Source organism: Gopherus flavomarginatus, chromosome 4 (genome assembly GCF_025201925.1).
Source record: "Gopherus flavomarginatus isolate rGopFla2 chromosome 4, rGopFla2.mat.asm, whole genome shotgun sequence".
In the NCBI taxonomy this organism is placed as follows: Eukaryota; Metazoa; Chordata; order Testudines; family Testudinidae; genus Gopherus; species Gopherus flavomarginatus.
This window is the reverse complement of record NC_066620.1, coordinates 40,620,853-40,643,987: the sequence shown is the minus strand read 5'-3', so window position 1 is coordinate 40,643,987 and position 23,135 is coordinate 40,620,853. Positions and strand designations below refer to the sequence as shown.

At 40.0% G+C, this 23,135-nt stretch overlaps 1 protein-coding gene across 17 annotated transcripts in view; it reads right to left on the bottom strand.

Annotated features, from left to right (window-relative positions):
* Positions 1-23,135, bottom strand: part of THADA (THADA armadillo repeat containing) — a 317,566-nt gene that overhangs the window by 240,521 nt on the left and 53,910 nt on the right. For 14 of the 17 annotated variants that reach the window (XR_007774144.1, XR_007774145.1, XM_050951716.1 and 11 more), the window contains 4 exons: positions 18,050-18,182; positions 11,591-11,701; positions 5,056-5,178; positions 2,012-2,103 (listed from right to left, as the gene is read on the bottom strand). Coding sequence is in view for 13 of the 17 variants with exons in the window: in XM_050951716.1 (XP_050807673.1) it covers positions 2,012-2,103; positions 5,056-5,178; positions 11,591-11,701; positions 18,050-18,182 (459 nt within the window). In the remaining 4 variants the exon portion in view is untranslated. The other 3 variants (XR_007774146.1, XR_007774147.1, XM_050951718.1) reach the window with 3 other exon arrangements.

Here is a 23,135-nt window from a genome sequence, read left to right as displayed (position 1 = left end):
CAGACAAATTCTCCAATTTGTTACGGTCCTTTGCATTCTAATCCTATCCTCCAAAGTGCTTGCAACCTCTCCTAGCTTCGTGTCATCTACAAATTTTATAAGCATACTGTCCACTCTACTATCCATGTCATTAATGAAAGTACTGAATAGTACCAGACCCAGGACTGACCCCATGGGACCCCCATTAGAGGCATCCTCCCAGTTTGATAGCATACCATTGATAACTGCTCTGAGAACAGTCTATCAACCAGATGTGCACTCACCTTATAGTAATTTCATTTAGATAGTATTTCCCTAGTTTGTTTATGAGAATATCCCACGCGACTGCATCAAAAGCCTAACTAAAAATCAAGATCTCTCACACCTACTGCTTCCCTCCCTAATCCATTAGGCCAGTAACCATGTTTCCACTTTTTGCAGGATTTCTTTTTGATTTTCATGTCACTAAAGAACTCCTGATGAAGCCATATTGGCCTGTTAATAGTCTTCCTATCTTTTCTTCACATCAGGATAATTTGCAGTCACGCATTTAATATTCTCTCCTCGAGAAACTGCCAGCTCTTCCAAACTCCTCGAACTTTAGATTTTCTTCCTGCGGGACCTTACCTATCAGTTCTCAGAGTCTGTTAAGTGTCTGTTTTTTTGAAGTCCACTGTCATTCTGTTGCTCACTCTTTCCCTTCCTTAGGATCATGAAATACATGATTTCATGATCACTTTCACCCACATTGCCTTCCACCTTCAGATTCAATACCAATTCCTCTCTCCTGCACGTCTAAAATGTCAGTCCCCTCAATTACATCCTCCACTTTCTGAAACAAAAAGTTGTCCCCAATACAGTTCAAGAACTTATGGGAAATTTTGGGTTTGGCTGTATTACTTTTGTAACAAGTGTCTGGATATTTAAAGTCTCCCATTACTACCAGGTCTTGTGTCTTGGATATTGCTGTTATTTGTTCTAGAAATGCCTCATCCACCTCCTCTTCCTGATTTGGTGGTCAATAGTAGACCTCCAACAATGACATCACCCTTCCCTTTTTAACTCCTTTTATATTTAACCAGAGACTTTCAACTGGTCTGCATCTCTCCTCTTTCCAGAAAATAGAACAAGTATATATATAGTCTATGCCTATATAAACCTCCTCTCTTTTTATCTTGTCTGCCCTTCCTGAACAAACTATATCCCTCATACCTAAATTCCAATCATGAGACCTATCCCATAAAGTCTCTTGATGCCAATTAAGTCACAGTCGGCAGAGATGAGATTTGAACAAATGATCTCCTTTCCCAGCTGTATTTGGGAGTTGCCCCCTCCTTCACTCTCCAGCATGAATACAATCACAGTAACTAATTTGGGAGTATAGTACTGCTCTCATTTTTGGGTAGTAATTATGATGTTTCATCTATTTGTCAAGGAATTCCAGAGCAGCAAGAAGTGTCAACAACAGCAATATATCTGTCTGTCATCAGCAAATATTTCAGAACTCTCTATCAGCCACCATATTGACTACCACTAGAGCCAGAACATTCACAGTTAATTATTTTATACACAAAAATAAAATTGGTTCCTAAGACCAGCAAGATGAGTCACTGTATAGTAAAAATAGCAGACATTTAAAAAAAAGAATAAATTGCAGTTCTCTGGGAGTCCTAATGCTCTGAAAATCATGGACCAGTTACTCAACTTCTGGAGGATCATTTTGGGGTCTGATCCCAAGATGTGATGACCATCGTAATTCCCATTGAAGTGTTTGGGAACTGTAGATGCTCAGCATCTTTCAGGATCAGGCCCTTTCTGTAAAATTACACTTTAAATTAAAATTAATGTTCACTGCGTTAGGGGAGATATTTTTGACTCAAGAGCTTAATCTTGGCAACATAGTTTAAATGAATTGAGATGTTTTTGTAACATTATTCTTCAGATAAATCCATAAAAGCATGCAACATTTTCAAATTATTCTTGGCTGAGTCAATGCTTCGCAAAAGTAAAGTTAGCATCAGATGGAGCTTACCTATTTTTTTTGGAATTTTCATCCTTCCCTCTTTTAACTCCAAAAATTCTTGTAATCAGGGTACTAAACAGAAGAGTGGAGGAATTTCTCACCTAATGTATAAAGAAACATGGAATAGATATTAAGCAGCTTTCAAACCACACTGTAAACTGGATTACAAATTTAGATGTAATTTAATTTAGAATTTTTTACAACAGCAACAGAATATTTTGCATACTAGACTAGACAAACAGTCCCTAATCTAGCATCCCTCTTAGCGGCACAGGAAGGTGAAAGTAGTTTGCTATACAATATTTAACATCAGAGGGGTAGCCTTGTTAATCTGGATCTGTAAAAAGCAACAAAGAGTCCTGTGGCACCTTATAGACTAACACACGTATTGGAGCATAAGCTTTCATGGGTGAATACCCACTTCGTCAGACACACGTAACATTGGTGGACGTGCAGGTGAATGAACTTCCATCAATGTTATATATGCCATCATGTGCCAGCAATGCCTCTCTGCTATGTACATCGGCCAAAGTGGATTATTCCCTACATAAAAGGATAAATGGACACAAGTCAGATATTAGGAATGGCAATATACAAAAATCTGTAGGAGAACACTTCAACCTCCCTGGACACACAATAGCAGATTTAAAGGAGAAGTAAGGGGGATAAGTGACCAAGGGGATCGAGCTGCACAGTGAGCCTGTTTTTGACTCCACTGCAGTCCTGCCAGTCCCACCAGTCGAGCACGAGCACGGGTGAGCAAAAAAATGTCAGGACCACACTTCAAAGAGAAACAGCTGAGCTTCAGTTCATTTGCAAATTTGACACCATCAGCTCAGGATTAAACAAAGACTGTGAATGGCTAGCTAACTACAAAAGCAGTTTCTCCTCTCTTGGTTTTCACACCTCAACTGCTAGAACAGGGCCTCATACTCCCTGACTGAACTAACCTCGTTATCTCTAGACTGATTCTTGACTGCATATTTATACCTGTCTCTGGAAATTTCCATTACATGCATATGACAAAGTGGGTATTCACCCACAAAAGCTTATGCTCCAATACATCTGTTAGTCTATAAGGTGCCACAGGACTCTTTGTTAATATTTAACATGTGAGTGGAACAGACAAACAGTTTAACAAATTTCAGTGCCCTAAAATAGCTTAATGGAGGAGATTGTGTGGCTGAATGGTTAAAAGATCAGAGCTGGGAAGCAAGCAATCTGGTATCCATCCCCGACTCTGCCACAAACCTCCTGTGTAACCCTGGGTAAATCACTAACCTCTGCCCCATTTCCCAATCTTTAAAATAAGGAAAAGAACATCTACCAGTGTCTCCAACTTCTTTAGCCCAGAGACCATCTCACAAACATCTCCAGAAAGTATGAACTCTCACTCCACAACATGCATATTCTTCAGTTTTGCTAGTGTCACTGTAGGGGCCTAGACTATAGTGTTTTTGTTTTGTTTTTTTCTGGAATGGATTTTCAATGGTTGGCACCAGACAAAAGATACATGCTAATATAGCAGGCAATTGGAGAGTCTAGTAGTAGGCAAATTCTCATTTCTTTGTCCTTGCACAGGAATTTTCTCTTCAGCACTTTCTGAGTTCTTCTGCCTTCCCCTCTGCAGTGCAATGCCTGCTCCCTGTTTTAGGAGCCATATGCTTAGCCTCATAAGTTCTGCTTTTTCCCAGTCCTCCCTGAAAAGAGGTCATTGTCTGCCTCATGGAACAGATAGAGATCAGTAGCAATATAAAACTATATTCCATTCTGTAATGAGCACAGCTATGGAAGCTCAGAAATGACAGTACTGCAGACTCAGGAGTTTTAACTTACATCTGAATTTTCTGATTTTCTTACATTTTTCTACTTTCTCCTATTTAGTTTCCTCAACATACACTTATATCTAAATTTTAACAAGCTGCTTTTTACGTAGTACAAAAAGTGTAAGAACATTTACCAAGGTATTTACAATGCACCATGGTATCTAAACAACAAAAAACAATTATATGTTAATTAGCCAAAAGCTATGTGTGTGTTTTCTGTAATATTTAATTTAAGAGTTTCTCAGATAAATATTACCAAGACCCTAAGAAGTACCCCTTCTCAGTTACATTATCTAAAAAGGAATATTGACTCTATTTATCATGGGATTAAGAAAGGAGTAGATCTCTGCATGTCTAAGGATGGTGAGTAGCTTCCCATTGCAAAGTGCAACATTGATGATACCTGTCAATAATAGTACCAGAGTTGATGGCCAGGACAGAAATAGTGGATCTCAGGGAACTGAAGGCAAGTGAAACACTCAGTAGAAATCAAATCAAATTCAACTAGCACATCATAGTTCAATGGGAATCACAGCTTTCATAAATCACAAAACACTGAGACCACGGTCCAGAGCTCATGTCCCTTACCTGCAAAGAACATCACAAATTCATCATCATCAATCAGATGAAAGTACTATTAAGAAAGTGATGATTTCCGGAGTAATCAGTCTGGGAACTACTGCAAAGTCCAGACATATCCTCGGGCAACATTAAGGGCAAGGAACAAACATAAGCCCAGGTTTCCAGCAGTTTAAAGCATTTATTTTTAGCCATGGCAGGTCATGAGATATTGGACTTTAAAAATAACATACTGATAACCATCTTACACTGAGACCCAATCCAATGATTAGGAAAAAAAAACAAAACTTGACTCTTACTAACATGACACACTGACTCACTATTTATCAGCCAATCAGATTTTTTTTAATTGTAAAATAATTTATTTTTGTCACTCTTGAAATTAGAAAGAAGTACACTCTACACTACATCAAACCAACACAAAAAATACATCGATATAACAATACTGAGACCCAAACTGCAGCTTTCCTGTCATTTTTCTCCAGTATCGTGCCAAGATACATCACATTCTGTAATACATATGAACGTTCAGTTAATAAAAACTCCATCAGCTGTGGTACAATTATTGACAAACATTACAAACGCTTTGATTAGCACCATCACCACATGCTTCTCCAAACTAATACAATGTATTAAGGATTAACTTACTGCCCAGACAGGGGATGTAAAACCTAGAACTGCTGCTTGTATTCCATCTGCTATGTAAGGTATGATGTTTTCACCAAAGCGGGTATCCCTAAACAAGGCCCTCAGAATATTTAAAGCATGAACCTGGGGGAAAAAAAATCATAATTTGTTTTGTAACATATGCTACTTTGTTGGAAAAGTCCTCAAATTACATACTTCAACCATAGCCATGGAGATGAACAAATCAACCCATTTACTCATTTATGCCACTTTTAATTTCCACTTTAAATTCCAATCAACCTATTACTATTAACAATTAAAGCAATACAATGGCACTGTGCAAAGTGCTTTGAAAAGCATAGTCATAGTGAAAAAAAAAGTGAATAAATGATTCACTTTTCTAGCTACCACCACATTCATGAAACATTGAGATTCTTGGAAGAAAGAAACAGAAGGATATAAATGTATTTATATTTTTTAACAGCAGCAAACATATGAAGAAATCAGTGTCAAATTCTTTACTACAACTAGTAAAACCGGAATGCTTAGCAATCTATCCTGGACAAATAAATCCTGAACCTTCTGTATTACAAGTAAAATCAAGCCATAAAAGTTGCACTTTTTCTCTTTAATTACAATGAAACAATTTTCAAAATTTCTCAGGATTATCTGACACATCAAACCTTTTAAGTAAAGTCAATTCGATCATCCTTTTCTGAGCTTCAGGTACTTATACTTAAATTTGTCAACCGAGATAGGGGAGAGGGGGAGAAAATAGATACTTTTTGATTCAGGTCTGGTCTATACTACCAAGATAGGCAGCTTACATCGATCTAATTGTGCATGTGTCTACACTCAGATTTGTTTCCCACAGCTATAAGCGCCTCGTTACACCAACATAGTAACACCATCTCCCCGAGCGGCGTAGAGTCATTGTTGATGTATTTCAGTTAATGCAGTGCAAATGTAGACACTGAGGTACATATGTTGACCCTAACTGTCCTCCAGCAGTTGTCCCACAATGCCTCAGACTGACCACTCTGGTCAGGCATTGTGAACTTCACTGCCAAACCAGAAGCCCCCCTCCACACACACACCCACTCAAATACCCAAGAATTTTTGAAATTCTTTTTCCTGCTTTCCTGGCTTGGCAAGCACACATAGCAGCTCTCCATTGTTGTGTGCAACTTCCCAGCTGACCACGTCAGCTACATGCTCCAGACACGCTCCTGCCTGGTGCAAACAGGAGACATTGGACCTCCTGGGTGTGTGGGGAGAAGAGTTCAGCTCTGAAGCAGCCACAGAAACGTCGATATCTACAGATTGCTCATGGGACATAGGAGAAGGGATTTGACAGGGACCAGCGCCAATGCTGCATGAAAGCCAAGTAGCTGTGGCAGGCATACCAGAAGGGTGCAGGGAAGCCATCAATCCAGTGCCAAGCTGCAGACCTGCCACTTTTACATAAAGCTACATGCCATACTCAGCAAAGACTCAACCACCACTACTCATAGCATCGTTGATGCCTCTGAGGAGGCTGAGTGACAGACCCCTGCCAGGAATAGCAAGGAGAAGTATGGGGGACAGGGGACCAAGTGGATCGAGCTGCACAGTGAGCCTGTTTTTGACTCCACTGCAGTCCTGCCAGTCCCACCAGTCGAGCACAGGTGAGCCCAATGCAGGAGAAGGAACCTTGGGCATGCGTGCAGATAAATTTTCAATAACAGAGATGGCGCTCCCAAAGTAGCAGGACACATCTTTTGACTCTTCATTAATTTAATTTACTCATAATAGAAGAGGTAGTGGTAACAATCAAGACCAGTTGAGCTGCTAGCTGCTTTATATTCGCCTATAGTCAGGGAGGGGGAGAAAATTGGAACTTTTTGAGAGATCTTAATGAAACTTTCATGGAGATACTCTGCAATCCTCTGCCGAAGGTTTCTAGGGAGGACTGCCCTATTTCTTCCTCCATGGTAGAATGCTTTTCCATGCCACTCAGCGATAACTTTGGCAGGCATCATTGCAGTACACAAGCTAGCAGCATATGGGCCCAGGCAGCTTAAGGACACCGGAAGCAGCTGTGCTCTCTCTCTGCCTTTGTTATGCTCAGGAGTGAGATAAAAGCTAAAATGGAAAATGGTGGACAAAAGGTGCCAGTATTCAGTGCCACTGCCCTATACTACTAGAATCACGCAACACCAACCCCCAGCAGGCCACACTCACTGTGGCTGGTGCTGTGACTGACACCATGCACAAGCAATCCCAAGAAGAAATGACAATGCTGTATTTAAAATTTTGGGGGGGAAAAACGAGTGAGTTCAGCACCTCAAGTTTCGCTTTCCATAGTGAATAAACTTACAATGGTGCGTCTGTGCATTTTATCTCCAGCTGCTGCCACTGCAGCCTTCAGGGTCTCCCCCTCCACACTCACGGAATGCCTGAGCCAGATAAGGAGGAATAACACTCGAGACGATATGTTCATGAGATCCTGCAAGCCAGTGCTGTATCAGACCACGAACATGGGGCCTGGTGGATGAACATTGCAGATACCATGGACAAGGAAAGAATGGAGAGGACAAAGGCCCAGGAGTCCCAACAGGAAAAGGAGAGGGAGATGCACCAGGACATAATGGGGCTTCTCAGGCAGACTCTGCAGCAGACTCTGGTAGACCTGGCAGGTTCAACAATTCCAGGCTCACATTCCTCTCAAGCCCACTGAGAACTCAACATTGGGACCTCCCTAAACCTTCCCCCTCTCCCCAACATTCCAAATGGCATCAAAGGTTGCTACACTACCCCTACCACTACACCCTGGGGAACATTAAAGACAGTCACATCTTCACATACACTGACCTGTGAAAGCCACAGTTGGAGTATGTGTCACACAACTCATAAAATCATTCACAAACAACATTAATGGGTGCATTCACAATGTTATGTTCCTACAGCATTCACCATACAATTCCTACCAGGCCACAAAAGAGTAGGGCCAGACAGACCACACTACAACACCATCACATACTACTCTGGCTCACTGTTAAAATGGTCTTTCAAAGCCTCCCTGAACCACATAGCTCTGCGTTGCACTCTTCTAACAGCCATTGCACCAGTCTGTTCAAACTCAGCAGACAGCCTCCCCACCTACATCCTCTCCACCCTTGTGGAAACTTTGCGCCCTTTGCTTCTGTGACGTTATTGATATAAACTGGGACCATAAAGAACACGGTTTGCAACCACGGTCCTGTAGTGGCACCAAATCTTATGAAAAGGGGGTCATATAAGGTATCTAAGACCAGGTTATGGGTTGCTGGTTATGAATATGCTGTCTGTATGTCTGTATCTTTTTGTAGTTGAAGTTATGAGTATTGGATCTATACTGTCTGTATTTCAAATTTGTGCTGTGTTTCTGAGAAACATTCCAGACAAGTTGATGTTAGCTCTGCCTAGCCTGCTTAATGGCCCATTAAGGACCATCAGCTACACAACTGACCCATGGAGAGAAGGCAGATACGCCTTGTAACTCAGCAAAGTATGCAGGGACTTGCCCATGTGACTCCAGACTCCATTTTGCTGTAAACTTTCCACAGTAAGAACAAAGAGATTCTTAAACCTGGAAAAGCCTATATAAGGCTAATGCCTCATCTCCATCTGGTCTTCAATCCTGCTTCTTACCTCTGGAGGAACTTTGCTAAAAACTGAAGCTCTGCACAATGGACTGATGACCCATCCCAGCGGGGGATGTTCTCCAGAGATTTGATTTAAACCTGCAGTTTATTCCATCACTGCTCCAAGCCTGAACTAAGAACTTTGCCAGTACTGTATGTAATTGATTCCATTTAACCAATTCTAGCTCTCATCTCTACCTTTTTCCCTTTATGAATAAACCTTTAGATTTCAGATTCTAGGGGATTGGCAACAGCGTGATTTGTGGGTAAGATCTGATGTGTATATTGACCTGGGTCTGGGGCTTGATTCTTTGGGATCGAGAGAACCGTTTTCTTTTATTGAGGTGTTGGTTTTCATAACCATTCATCCTCAGGACGAGTGGCACTGGTGGTGATACTGGGTGACTGAAGTGTCTAAGGAAATTGCTTGTATGACTTGTGGTTAACCAGTGGGGTGAAACCAAAGTCCCTTTTGTCTGGCTGGTTTGGTTTGCCTTAAAGGTGGAAAAAACCCAGCCTAGGGCTGTAACTTCCCTGTCTGAGCAATTGGTCCTCTCAGCTGGGTCCCGCCAGAACCGCATCGTCACAGCTTCACAGATATTATTCAGGACACAGCAGTCAGCTATACACAATTGGGATATTTTTCTTATCAAGGTCCAATCTCATGAGTAAACAATTCCAGCAATCTTTCAAATGACCAAAAACACATTCAACTGTTATTCTGCACCTGCTGAGCTGGTAATTGAACTGTTCCCTTGGTGCTGTTGAGATGGCTGGCACACGGTTTCATGAGCCGGGGAGCAAGCAGTAGGCTGGGTAGCCCAGGATCACTATTGACATTCCAACATCCCCAATGCTAATCCTCCAGTCAGGAGAGAAAGTTCTTGAAGATACGAGCATCATGCACCTTCGCTGACCAGTCTATACTGCTGTTAGCGAAGCATCCCCAGTGATCCACCAATGGTTGCATAACCATAGAAAAGTAGCCTATTCTGTCAATATACTCTGTGGCAAGGTGATTTGGTGCTAAAATAGGGACATATGTGCTGTCTATCAGTCTACCACAGTTCGGAAACCCAACTGCTGCAAATGAATCCACTATGTCCTGCACATTGCTGAGTCATAGTTCTGCAAAGCAAGAGGTGATTAATGGCCCTGCACACTTGCATCACAATGGCCCCCGTGGGGGACTTCAAATTTATTCCCAGCTGACTGTAGCAATCTGGCATTACAAGTTTCCACAGTGCGATCACTAATTGCTTCTCCACTGTCAGTGCAGCTCTCATTTTGGCATCACTGTGCTAGAGGGCTCAGGCACGCTTAGCGCACAGGTCCAGGAATGTGGCCGTGCGCATCCAAAAGTTCTGCAATTACTGCTTGTGATCCCATACTTGCATAACGATGGAATCCCACTAGTTAGGGCTTGTTTCTCAGGCCCAGAAGCGCCACTCCACCATCTGCAGCTGTTCCATGAACACCACCAAAATCCTTGAATTGGTTCTCACTATGTCCTACAGAAATCAGTCCTCCAAGGAATGACCATGCCTCTCACTCATTTGGTTCTTCTTACGCTTCTGCAAATACCCCAGGATTGTGCACCCTGTGCTTGCCAAAACTCATGACAATAGTACAGAGGCATACAGCCACAATGCTTCTCTCAGAGATGTTAGACAATGAGGAAGGCCACGTGGGTTTGTGGGATTTTGAAAAAAAGCGAGAAAATTACAGGATATAGATAACATTATGGGATAGAGACAGATGCATACTGGGAAATTCACCTCATGTGCCCAGTCATCTCTGCACGATTCATTTTCGCCCCATCATGCAATGCCAAAACTTCTCAAAAGACAACATGCTGAATGGTGGAGAGTTGCATGGTTGGATACCTACCCATGGTGCACTGCTCTCTGCACTGATACAAGCACTCCCGGTGAGTATGCATACCACCAACACAAGGAGCCAAGTATGCATGCACACAAGCAATGTACTAATTGTGGCAGCTATATGCCAAAGTACCTTGAGTCAACATAAATTTATAATGTAGACATGGCCTCAAAAATTAGACAAACACACACAAAAACCCAATCTGGAACAGGTGTTTATGAAAAACTTGCCAATTTTAAGCTAAGATTAATACATGGGCTATCTCACCAGACACTGTATTCTTCTTGTACTTCCCTACACATACTGGGCTAGATCTTCAGCTGATGGTAATCACTGAAGTTGACTTTGATGGAGCTACATAAATTTGCACCAGCTAACAAGCTGGTATAGTAACTAAATACTACAAACACTAGCTAAGTACAAACCATGTTCAGCGATCAAGTTTTTAAAGTACTGCTACGGTAATGTTGAAAAATAAAGATATTCGACGTTAAATTGGACAGTTTTAAGATTTACAAATATAAGTTGTTGATCACATATTTAAGCATGAAGAGCAGCTGAGTATGTACAAGAGTCATTTTTCAGTGTGTGTTCTCATTACTGTTCTATGCTATGTACGGAACACAAACTATTTGTTTATTTACTCCAAATGGAACGTTGCTTAATACTAAAATTTACTCATCATTTGTTCAGAAATATTACAGGGCAATAATCTGATTATGTAAACTCTAATAAAAAGGAATTAGTATACTTTCACCACATAAAGAGGTCAATACACCAAATGAGTCAATACAGAATGTTCAGGATTTTTGTTCAGAACATCTCATTCACTTGCATGAAGAGTCCAATAACTCCATAACCTCTGAATGCTTCAAGACCCGAACCTTTAGCATGTTTGTGGATCAAAAACAAATGAATTACATCTACTTTTAAAAAACACGACTGGTTGACAAAGGACTGTTTTGGGAACTTTATTTCCTAATATCATGATGTGTTTTACTTCTCACCTGAGGGATTATGTTGAGTGATTCATTCACAGGTACAGCCAAAGATACTAACTCATTCATTGTCATTTTCAGTAAGTTTGTTTTATTCTTTGGTTCCGAAGCCAACAAAGCCTAAGAGAAGGTAAAAAGTCGTAAGTAATTAGTTATTTCTAGTTATCTACTAACAGTACTGCCCAATTACCATCTCTCTCACACATATATAAGATCTTAAAGCAGAGCATCTTGAGCACCATAGGGAAACTTGCACAATAGTTTCGATTTTAATCCTGTTTTTCTTTGATTGGTTTGAAAAAAATATATAGTTTTGATATGACATGGGTTGGTTGGAAAACAATACCATTCTGCAAAAACATTAAAGTTTTTGAAAACTGTTTCATTCTAACGTGGAATGAAAATGAGACCTTTTTGAAATTTTTCATGAAAAAAGTTTCAAAAAAGGTCTCATTTTCAGTCACTCACCCTCATAAATAAAAAAAAACAAACAACAATAAAAACAGAACCAAAAAAAGTCAGAAAAGTCATCAGTTACGATTATAATAGCAACATTAACCATCAGGCCATACAGTCAGCGTCTCCTGCTGGAGCTGTTCCACTTTGTATAAATAATTAAGTATTAATTGGCCAGAGATTTGCATAGAATGTAGGAAACCCATGTTCAGCTCACTGCTCTGATCCCCACCATCCTACATGAGTGCCCTATCCACCAAGCTACTTGCAATTCTATGGTGGGGTGCCCTGGCTGGTCAGTCTCTCAGTCTTAGTCTCCCCTCACCCCTAGGCTCCAACCCCCACATCCCAATTTCCTGGATCTCAGAAACCTTTCCCAATGAATTTTCTGTCAAAATGGAATTATTCAACAGAAAAAAGTTTGGTTGAAAATTTTTCAACCAGCTCTGGATACAATCATTTGAGTGTGTACTAAAGAATATTTCTTCAATCATACTGAGGTGCATTTAAGCAAATGTGTGCATGCCATTAGTTTTCTTGATCCAAAGTGCTTACAACCACTGTAAGACTGGCAAAGAATATGAATTCAGCAAGCCAGACAGTTGCATGAAGTATATGTAGTTTGTAAGCTCCAGCTAGACACATGCACACAAACGCTCTGCCACAACTAATAAGTTACATGGAAGAAATAAATCATGACATTAAAGTTAAGTCATTTTTTCTTTTTAGATATGCTTAATATATTTCTCTTTATACCATAAAAGGGCTGCCGAGAGGATTCAGGGAGCCTGGGGCAAAGCGGCGGAGCTGGGGCACTTGTACTCACCCAGGGGCGGTCCAAGTCTTTGGCGGCATTTTGGCGTGGGGGGCCCTTCAGTAGCTCGACGTCTTTAGCAGCACTGAAGGGCCCCCCCCTCGGCACCGAAATGCCACAGAAGACCCGGACTGCAGCCAGGCCACGGCTCGCGGGGCCCCTGCGGGGCCCAGGGCAAATTGCCTGACTTGCCCCCCCCCCGGGCAGCCCTGTACTATAAAATTCATACTGTAAAACAGAGCATGTGTAATGTAGATGAATTAACACTGCTTATATTATCTTAACGGTTGCATTTCCGGAATTTTGTATTTTAACAGTGTAACCTTTATCCACAGGGCGTTGTTAACAGTTGTATATGCACTCATAACTCTCACTTTGGATGTTCACCTGGTGTATTTTATCTATTCAAAATAATGGTGGAGACTAAGGAGAATGCAGCTATTTCATACGTACATGAAAGGAGGAAACACTGTGTTAGTATAATTACTAGGGCTGTTGATTAATTTGGAGTTAATTGCAGCTAACTCATGCAACTAACTCCAAAAAATAATAGCAATTAAAAAAATTAATTGTGATTAATCACAGTTTTAAATGTACTGTTAAACAGAATATCAATTTAAATGTATTAAATAGTTTGGATGTTTTTCTACATTTTCAAATATATGGATTTCAATTACAACACAGAATACAAAGTGTACAGTGCTCACTTTATATTATTTTTATTACAAATATTTGCACTGTAAAAATGATAAAATAAATAGTATTTTTCAATTAATCTCATACAAGTACCACAGTGCAATCATTTTCTTGTGAAAGCACAACTTACAAATGTACTTTTTTTGTTATATAACTGCACTCAAAAACAAAACAATGTAAAACTTCAGAACCTACAAGTCCACTCAGTCCTACTTTTTGTTCAGCCAATCAAGAAGACAAATAAGTTTGTTTACATTTACGAGAGATAATGCTGCCTACTTCTTATTTACAATGTCACCTGAAAGAGAGAACAGACGTTTGCATGGCACTCTTGTAGCCAGTACTGCAAGGTATTTACGTGCCAGATATGCCAACATTCATATGCCCCTTTATGCTTTGGCCACCATTCCAGGGGATATGCTTCCATGCTGATGACAGTCATTTAAAAAAAAAATGATAATTAAATTTGTGACTGAATTCCATGGGGGAGAAGTATATGTTTCCTGCTCTGTGTTTTACCCATATTCTGCCATATGTTTCACATTATAGCAGTCTCGGATGATGACCCAACACATGTTGTTTGTTTTAAGAATACTTTCACCGCAGATTTGACAAAATAGAAGGAAGGTACCAATGTGAGATTTCTACAGATAGCTACAGAAGTAGACCCAAGATTTAAGAATCTGAAGTGCCGTCCAAAATTTCAGAGGGACAGGGTGGGGAGCATGCTTTCAGAAGCCTTAAAGGAGCAACACTCTGATGCAGAAACTACAGAACCTGAACCGTCAAAAAAGAAAATCAACATTCTGCTGGTGGCATCTGACTCAGAGGATGAAAATGAACATGCGTTGGTCTGCATTGCGTTGGATCGTTATGAAGCAGAACCCAGCATCAGCATGGACACATGTCCTCTGGAATGGTGGTTGAAGCATAAAGGGACATATGAATCCTTAGCGCATCTGGCACACAAATATCTTGTGACATCGGCTACAACAGTGCCATGAGAATGCCTGTTCTCACTTTCAAGTGACACTGTAAACAAGAAGCGAGAAGCATTATCTCCTGCAAATATAAACAGACTTGTTCGTCTGAGCGATTGGCTGAACAAGAAATAGGACTGAGTAGACTTGTAGCCTCTGAAGTTTTACATTGCTTTATTTTTCTAATGCGGTTATTTTTTGCATATAACGCTACATTTGTAAGTTCATCTTTCATGATAAAGAGATTGCACTACAGTACTTGTATTAAATGAATTGAAAAATACGATTTCTTTTCTTTTTACAGTGCAAAGATTTATAATAAAAACAAATATAAAGTGAGCACTGTACACTTTGTATTCCGTATTGTAACTGAAATCAATATATTTGAAAATGTGGAAAACATCCACAAATATTTATATAAATGGTATTCTATTATTAACATCACAATTAATCACATAATTAATCATGATAAATTTTTTTAATCATGATTAATATTTTTAATCGCTTGACAGCCCTAATAATTACTATGACAATCAAAATGGACAATAAAATGTGTACTGCTGTAACATCCTCATTTTAAAAACAATTAACTAAACATTATTTTGTTACAAACTAGTACTACAGTGCACGGTTTCTATAAATGAAAGTAGTCACTAATTCTACTAACTCTTTGAGCACAATCCTTTCAACCTGTGGAGCACACTTCAGACACCATAAAAATACTTGTCAGAGACACTTCACTGAAACACCAAGTCCAGAGCACAACGTGTCCACCCTGATTTTAGAAGAGGACCACCTGTCCAAAGGTCACTGAACTGGTTAAATTTTAGTTTAACTATATATTTATTACAAGAACAATAAAAAAGTCAAGATGCTTATGAATGCAGGTGCTCAGAAGTGATGCAATATTAAGGAAGGGGGCAGGAGAGAGGGATACCCAGATAATCAAATAAATAAATAAATAAATAAATAAAAAACACAGCAAGACTAGATTACATTCAGGGGGAAAAGAATCAATGTCTTTAACTCTGTTTTTACAGAGAAGAACCTCATATAGAATCCATTTCAATAACCAATATTTAGGCATTTAATATCATCTCACATTGCAAAAAATAAATGTGAAAGCAAAACGTCTGAGCTATTCAGCCAATGGAGGCACTGATGAGTGCAGAAACTGAAAGCATACACAAAAACAGTATCTGGCACTTTTAACAGTATCTTTGAGGGAAAACATAGAGCATGGAGAGAAGAGAGAGGAAGTATGGAGGGAGTATGGAGATAAAATGGAGGGGAATATGTGGCAGACTAACATTCAGCAAAAACATAAGGAGGCTAAAAATGTAATGCTATGATAACAAATAGTACAAAAATGAAATAAAGCCCCTTTCCCACTACTTCCTCTTATCCTTCCAAAAGGAATTGCTCTCTGCAGTTTAAAGGTTTATTTTAGGTAGCAACATTTTTAATCTGAAAGAGTAATTTTAAAAAGCATGTAACCTTACAGAACATATTATAAAAGCATTAAAACACAACAGAGCAAGTTTACTGAGCCAGTAAAACATGTCTCAGGAGACTGATAGCAAAAGGCCACACTGAGTCTTGCATTTATGACCAACAAAACAAGATCTTTTATGTATTAATGCTATCTTTTTAGGATACTTTATAATACATACTACAATCTATAGTTTGGATTATTTAAATGCAACAGTCCGTTTCAGGATTCATTAATTTTACTGAGAATCACAAGTGTGCTTGGAGTTATTCATCAAAGAAAAACAAAATGGAAAACCAGAAAGAAAATTGTACATATTTTATCTTTGTTTTATCCGTCTCATTTCTTCAGTCAAATGGTTTCAGTTCAATTCCAAAGCTAGTTCCAAATCTCCATTTATAGGTATTTAATTGTCACGATGTGAATTTAGTACTCCCTCCGGGACTGACAAACAGCACCTTCCAGACTAGTTTATCCAAATAGGTATGGTACAGACAGTGGCAGTGTAAACTTCCCCACCAATGTATGTCAACCTCGGCCTACAAAGACCAGTTTTAGATAAAAAAAAGGATAATGTTATCCTCATTTAGTGCTTATCCATCTTGCTTACAGATGCCAATTCATAACCTGGCTTCTCAGAATGCTATTAATGGTGTCAATTAGTGCTAACTGTGCTAAGTTTTGTGATATGGATGGGAACACTTGTCCCCAGCAATAGGGCTGAAGCCACCAAATTAATTTCATGTATACCACTTGCAAATATCAGAGGGTAAGAATTTTTTATCTTTATCAATCAGAGCTGGATTTGAAAGAAAAACTTAGGCCACGTCCAGACTAGGTATTAAAATCGATTTTAGATACGCAACTTCAGCTACGGGAATAACGTAGCTGAAGTCGAATTTCTAAAATCGAGGTACTCACCCGTCTGGACGGCGGCTCTCCGTGTCGATTCCGGAACTCCGTTCGGGTTGATGGAGTTCCGGAATCGATGTAAGCGCGCTCGGGGATCGATACATCGCGTCCAGACTAGACGCGATATATCGATCCCCGAGCAATCGATTTTAACCCGCCGATGCCGCGGGTTAGTCTGGATGTGCGCTTAAAAAGAGAAAGAGCTTACAAACAATTCCCAACACCACCCAGTCTCTCTCAAATATTCTTTTTATACAGAAAATCTGCATTGATAGTAAAGGATTTTCTCAAGCATAAATCAGTTGCCATCACTGCACAATCTGTAATATTTTACAAAAAGAAAAGAGAAAGAGAAAGAGAAAGAGAAAGAGAAAGAGAAAGAGAAAGGGAAGAAAACAAAAGAAAAGGACAAGAAAAAGTAAAAACATTTTCCCTCCTGTCTCCGAACTTCAACAATGTTGAATTTTTGGCTTTCGAAGAGGGGTAGAATTGCTCAACCATATTTTATTTGAAACAAAAAAATCCAATCATCATAAAATGTATAGTGTAAATTACAAACATAAGAATGAAGGTTCTTGACTCATATTCCCAATTACAAATATAATCTATCAAATACAGAAGAATTTCCATTTGCTACAGTATTAGTGTCACTAAAATGGAGTTCAGCTCCATAATGGAACACTCAAATGAAAACAGGCATATTCTTCACAATGCAATATCCACATTTTTATTTATCAAATAAAATAAGCAGCTATATTTACAATCTCTGAACTATTACACATTTGACAGATACTACACTGAAACCACAAATCTCATGTGCTCTTATCCTCCAGAAACACCAGTCAATAGATCCACATCTCACGGCCAATTATACTCCCATTTTGTAATCCCAATTGCATGAATGTAAACTGGGACAAAATGCGGACTCCTGCCCGCATCTATGTTCACAAAGTATCTAGAAGGGGAATAATTTGACCCAAAATGGGTGAAATCAGTAAACTCTCGTCAATCTCACAATGTACTAACTGATACTCCTCAGGGATTTATATGCCTCACAATGATGTGGCAATAAAATAAATGCAGTCATATGAAGTTACAGGTGCAACATTAGTAGGTACCTGTATGTAGAATGGAATTCCAGCACTGCGTCTAGTTGCACATAGTTTAGAAGAAGGATCACAAGATTTAATTTCTTCTAAAACGTTGTACAACCATTGCTGTGGCAATGTACGTAGACTCTCGTTAGTACATCTACAGAGACACAAATAAGCATGCATAAGTATTTAGGATAAACAAGTTCAAAACAAAATTAAAAGATAATAAACTGTGCCGTATTGCTGTTGCAGAGAGTGCTATTTACCTTTATTAACTAAGACCATTTTTTATTAATGTGTAGGATTGATTTGACTTGACCAAAGTTGGGAGAAATATACAACCCATTTTGAAAAATGGGATTACTCATATGCCTTACATATTTGGGGATACCAAGCACGGGAGTTGTGTCCAGGCAAACAAAAACAAAATTAGAGACACTGAAATAGATCTGGTATTAAATGCCTGGTATGCTGTATTAAATGGTAATTACAGTATTTTAATATCTTGAAGAGATTAGCATTTTAAGCCACAGAACACTTTTTTGTAGGGCAGAAATAGAGGTGCTGCACAGAAGTAGAAGCCACTAGAGGGATCACATCTGACTCAGCAAGTTTTCTCAGGGAATGCTATGAGGATCAAAGACTGGATCAGGAGCTCCCACCAACATTTCAAAGGGTGCAGTATGCAGCCGTCTGTTCTGGCTCAAGTCCATGGCCATGCCCTCTCCCACTTTGAGGTGGCTAACCCTACTAGCATCTCTACCTAGCACAGCTCCTGTACATTCCCCTATCAGGAATGTAGCCAACCCTTGTGCAAAGTCATGAGGTGGAAGGGAACGACGTTTTCCCCACGTCTTCACCCTGTAACCTGTACAGATGTGTGGGGAAGGCAGCAAGAGAGAAGGCGCAGGGAGAATGTGGGTGCAAGTGTGTTTCACTTACCCATGGATTTTTCCATATCTCAAAAACTGGACATAAAGTTTCATCTAGAAAACACTAGATGAGCTGGTTCCTAGCTACTTAAGAGACCAACTTTTTCCTAATAGCTGGGAACAGCCAGGATGCTTCTGTTAACAGTCATCAGATTTGAACTTTAGGCAGCCCCTAGTCCAGGGGTTCTCGCAACAAATTTTTTGGTGGCCTCAGACTGTGGCCACCAACTTCTGCTGGTGGTCACACTTCCACTTTTTCCTAAATTATTTATTTTTCCTAAAGTTAATAAAGTAATATGCACATATATACATCCAAACACTGTAATTTTTTTATGTTATGTTTTCAGGGGGTTATTTATGTAATGTTTTCATGCACAGTTATCTCTATTCTTTACCAGACCTAACAGAGTAGAAATGCAAATAAGGTGCTTTGCAGGTTCTTGTCTTTTTTATTAGTGTTTCTTTTGCTTTTTTGGTAAAAGTGGTTGTCTGTATAACAATTCTGAAGTAAATTTAAAAATGCTTTTACATAATAGAAATCCAAATAATAATGAAAAACATATCTGGATGGCTTGGGTCTGGGGAGGGGAGGAGAAGGGAGGCACGGCTGTGGCTGGCCCAGGGCTCCTCCACGCAGGTGGAGGACTCGAGGTTTTGGCCAACCCAGAGCTCCTCTGGACAAGGGGGCGGGGATGCTCTGGGAAGGTGTGGGGGGGGTGAGTCTTAGGGCTTCAGCCAGCCCAGGGCTCCTCCAGCCATGGGAGGAGGGGTGCTCGGGGCTTCTCTGGGCAGGGGGCTTGTGGCTCCAGGCGCAGGAGGTCTCACGGATCCAGCTGCCAGAGGTGGGAGCACAGGCAGAAGGGGTGCAGTTGGGGGCTAGCCTCACCAAAGGGGGGCTCTACCAGCTGCCCATCTGCCCGCCTCTCATCTCCTCACCCCCTACTCACCTGCTGTCTCTCTCCTCACTCCCTCACCGCTGCTCGACTCCTCACTCCCCTGCCACAGACACCTCCCTACCCACTGCGAGAATTCCCGCTCACTGGGTGGCTCATCGCTCACCTCCTCACTTCCCTGCCCGCAGCCAGACCCCCTACTCAAGGCTCACTGCTTGCCTCCTTACTCCCCCCGCCAGGGCCCCCTGCCACTCACCTTGCCGCTCGCCTCCTTCCCCCTGCCCACTGCTAGCCTTCTCACCCCCTCATCTTGCTCCTTAAGCACTGTGTCCCCCACCTGTATCTCCAGAGAGGCAACACATGCAGGAGTAACAGGGAGGAAGCGGAGGGGCTGATGCTGCCCAGGAAACTGCCGTGGCCGCAGGGAAACCCCCTGGTGGCTGCATGTAGCCACAGTAGCCGCATTTGAGAAACAGTGTCCTAGTCAGAGTGTTCTTAATGGAGGATACTGCCCTCTGGAACTTTACTTCTCTAATCTATTCATCACAGCCTGATTTTACTGACCTTCAGAGTGTTACGTAAGGCCCATGTGTGTACTCATCCCTCTGCCTGAGGCAGGCCATTTATGAAGGAGTCTAATGTTTAAAGGAATTGGTTAGGTAAGTAGCTGGTTTGTCTTCATTATAGTGCCTTTGTGCAATATGAAATCACCTTGGGGACTGGATGTAGACTGAAGGTGGCACTATCTGGCTAATGCTGATTTTAACTATAGCTTAGTCATACACAACACACCTGAAAGTTTATGAAATGAGTGTATGTTCAGTACAAATGAATTAAATAAAATGCTTCTGCAAACCTGAGCAGCAGTATTGCAAAGCTTTTATAATGCTAGGTCTCTTAAAAGAGTTTAAAATAAAATACATTCAAATAATTCTAAATGTAAAATACACACACAAAAAAAACATGCAGCTAGTGAAGACAGCAAAAAACAAGGGTACAATTCATAACCAGTACTCTGACTTATTTGTCAAGTGTCTAAACTGCACTCTTGCCATGAAGTATTTTTCCTCTGCAGTTATACAATCTGGCATTCCCTATAAAACACTCCCACAGGGCAAATAGCCCTAAAAATAAATACTTCGTCAAAATTACAGGAACAGCCTCAAGGAAAGGACTTTTGGGCAGGAGCAGAACTTCAAGTCTACTTCAGTCCCAGGCACTGCCCAAAGTTCAGCAAAATATAATTTAGTCAGCCAGAATAAAACCCACTCCTTAACCATTATATAGCCGTTCCAAATGTAGCTTTCACAGTTAAAATTAGTTTTTCCATTAATGCCATTTTATATTATTATTAAAAGCACTAAAACATTTGCCTTGACACAGCCTGTAACCATAACTGATCATCATTTGTTAATACAACTGCAATTATATTAACCCTGTAGGATTTGCTGCTGCCAAAACACAAGTCCTAATTATTCTCTCATTTTAGTAGCTGGGTGGCCTCCTGTTAGCCCCATTTGACTAGCTGGGTGGTTGAAATAAGAAGTCTAACGTTAAGAGAGAAGACAGGAAATGGGGGCGGGGGGAAGGAAGAAAGTTAAGGCTGAAGAGAGCCTTCCACTTTTATTTTATTTCTTTCCCATCCCCAACATCATATTTCCTCAGTTTAAGTGTTAAAAATACATCAAATTTCTACCGCCACTGCTGTCCCCTGTTCCATTTCCAACTCGCTAGGTTCTTATCGACCCCATCACTGTAGTATCTGACCACCACCTAAATATTTAAAAACACAATCTGTCAGTCTTATTCCCTCCCTACCCAGCAAAAACGAAAAGGAAAAGAAAAGAACTAGCATGCCACGTAGCTAAGCAACAGTCACAGTAGGTCCTCTACCTTTTGTAAGGGCCAGTTAAAGGAAGGACTCCTGGATACCCAATCCCTCCCTAGGACTGGGCACCAGCATGGTTTCCCTACATTGCTTCTCTTCCCTCTCCCCTTTTCACAGCTCCATTTCAAGCAGGTAGTGCACCTCTAAACTACCATCCTATGTGAAGGCCTAACTTACTATAATCTATTAAATAAAAAAAAATTAAACAGTGCATGCTTGTCACCAATGCTTTAAAGAAAGTCAAACCACTCTACTGAGTGAAGTCATTGGCTAACAACATGGAATCAGTTTATTGAAGTGTTAAACCATCTTTTGACTGCAGTAGCTTTTTCTGCTCATACAAGGAAAATATTCTCTTCATTTCAGTTTATTCAACTTTTCAGTTCAATGACTAATTCATTCAAAGTTGTGAAGCCAATTTGGAGACGAAAATGCAAGAAAGCTTGCTTTCCTCTTCCATCTATAAATAAAAACTAGGTGTGAGGATGAGCTCCACTGGTTCTAAAATTTGAACGTGGTCACCTGAAACAATTAGTTCAATTCGCTAACTACTTATTAAAGAAGGAAAGTATAACACAATTTTAAATGAAAACCATGTTTAGATTAATATTTTTCTTATGTATCCAGCACATTTAAAGGCAGGTTTTATTTAACTAATACAAAATTTAAATGCTGCTTAACATTGGACATTTGTCATTGAATGCCAGTTCCCATCCAAATAGTGTGTGACACATCACAAGAATAAATAAATAAATACATCATTTTGTAAACGCATCAGTCACCATTTTCTAACATGTTAAAAAATGTAAAAATTAAGACTCTGAATAAATGTACGGCAAGCTGCATAACTGCTAAAAACATGTATAGCAAAAATTAATACCTAATTTAGTGTAAAAACTATATTTAGTTGCAAATCAATATGTTTTATTGGTTACCAACCAATTATAATCACCTTTACTTCAGGAAAGTAACTAAAAAATACAAATGCAAAACAAGATTAAAATCAGTGCTTTAAGTCACTTTGATTTAAATTGGTGATTTTCAAACTGGGGTACTCAAACCTGTAGGGGTACATGAGTTCTCATCAGGGGGTACACGAAAAATCCTGTAATGGCAGAGAATGCATTTTATTTAGTAAGCCTTGGCAATCTGATCATGGATATATTATCATCTTGTCTCAGATGGGGTAGGCAGTAGATTACATTATTTGGAAAGGGATATGCAGCCTAAGATGTTTGAAAACCACTAACTTAAATCAATCCACTCTGTTCCTCCCAAATGAATGAAGCCCTATAAATGTAACTGTGGGAGGACATTCCATTATGTTCTGAAACATTAATGTTTCCATTAATGAAACAGAGAGGGTTACAGAGCTCTCGGTATATTGAACGGTAACT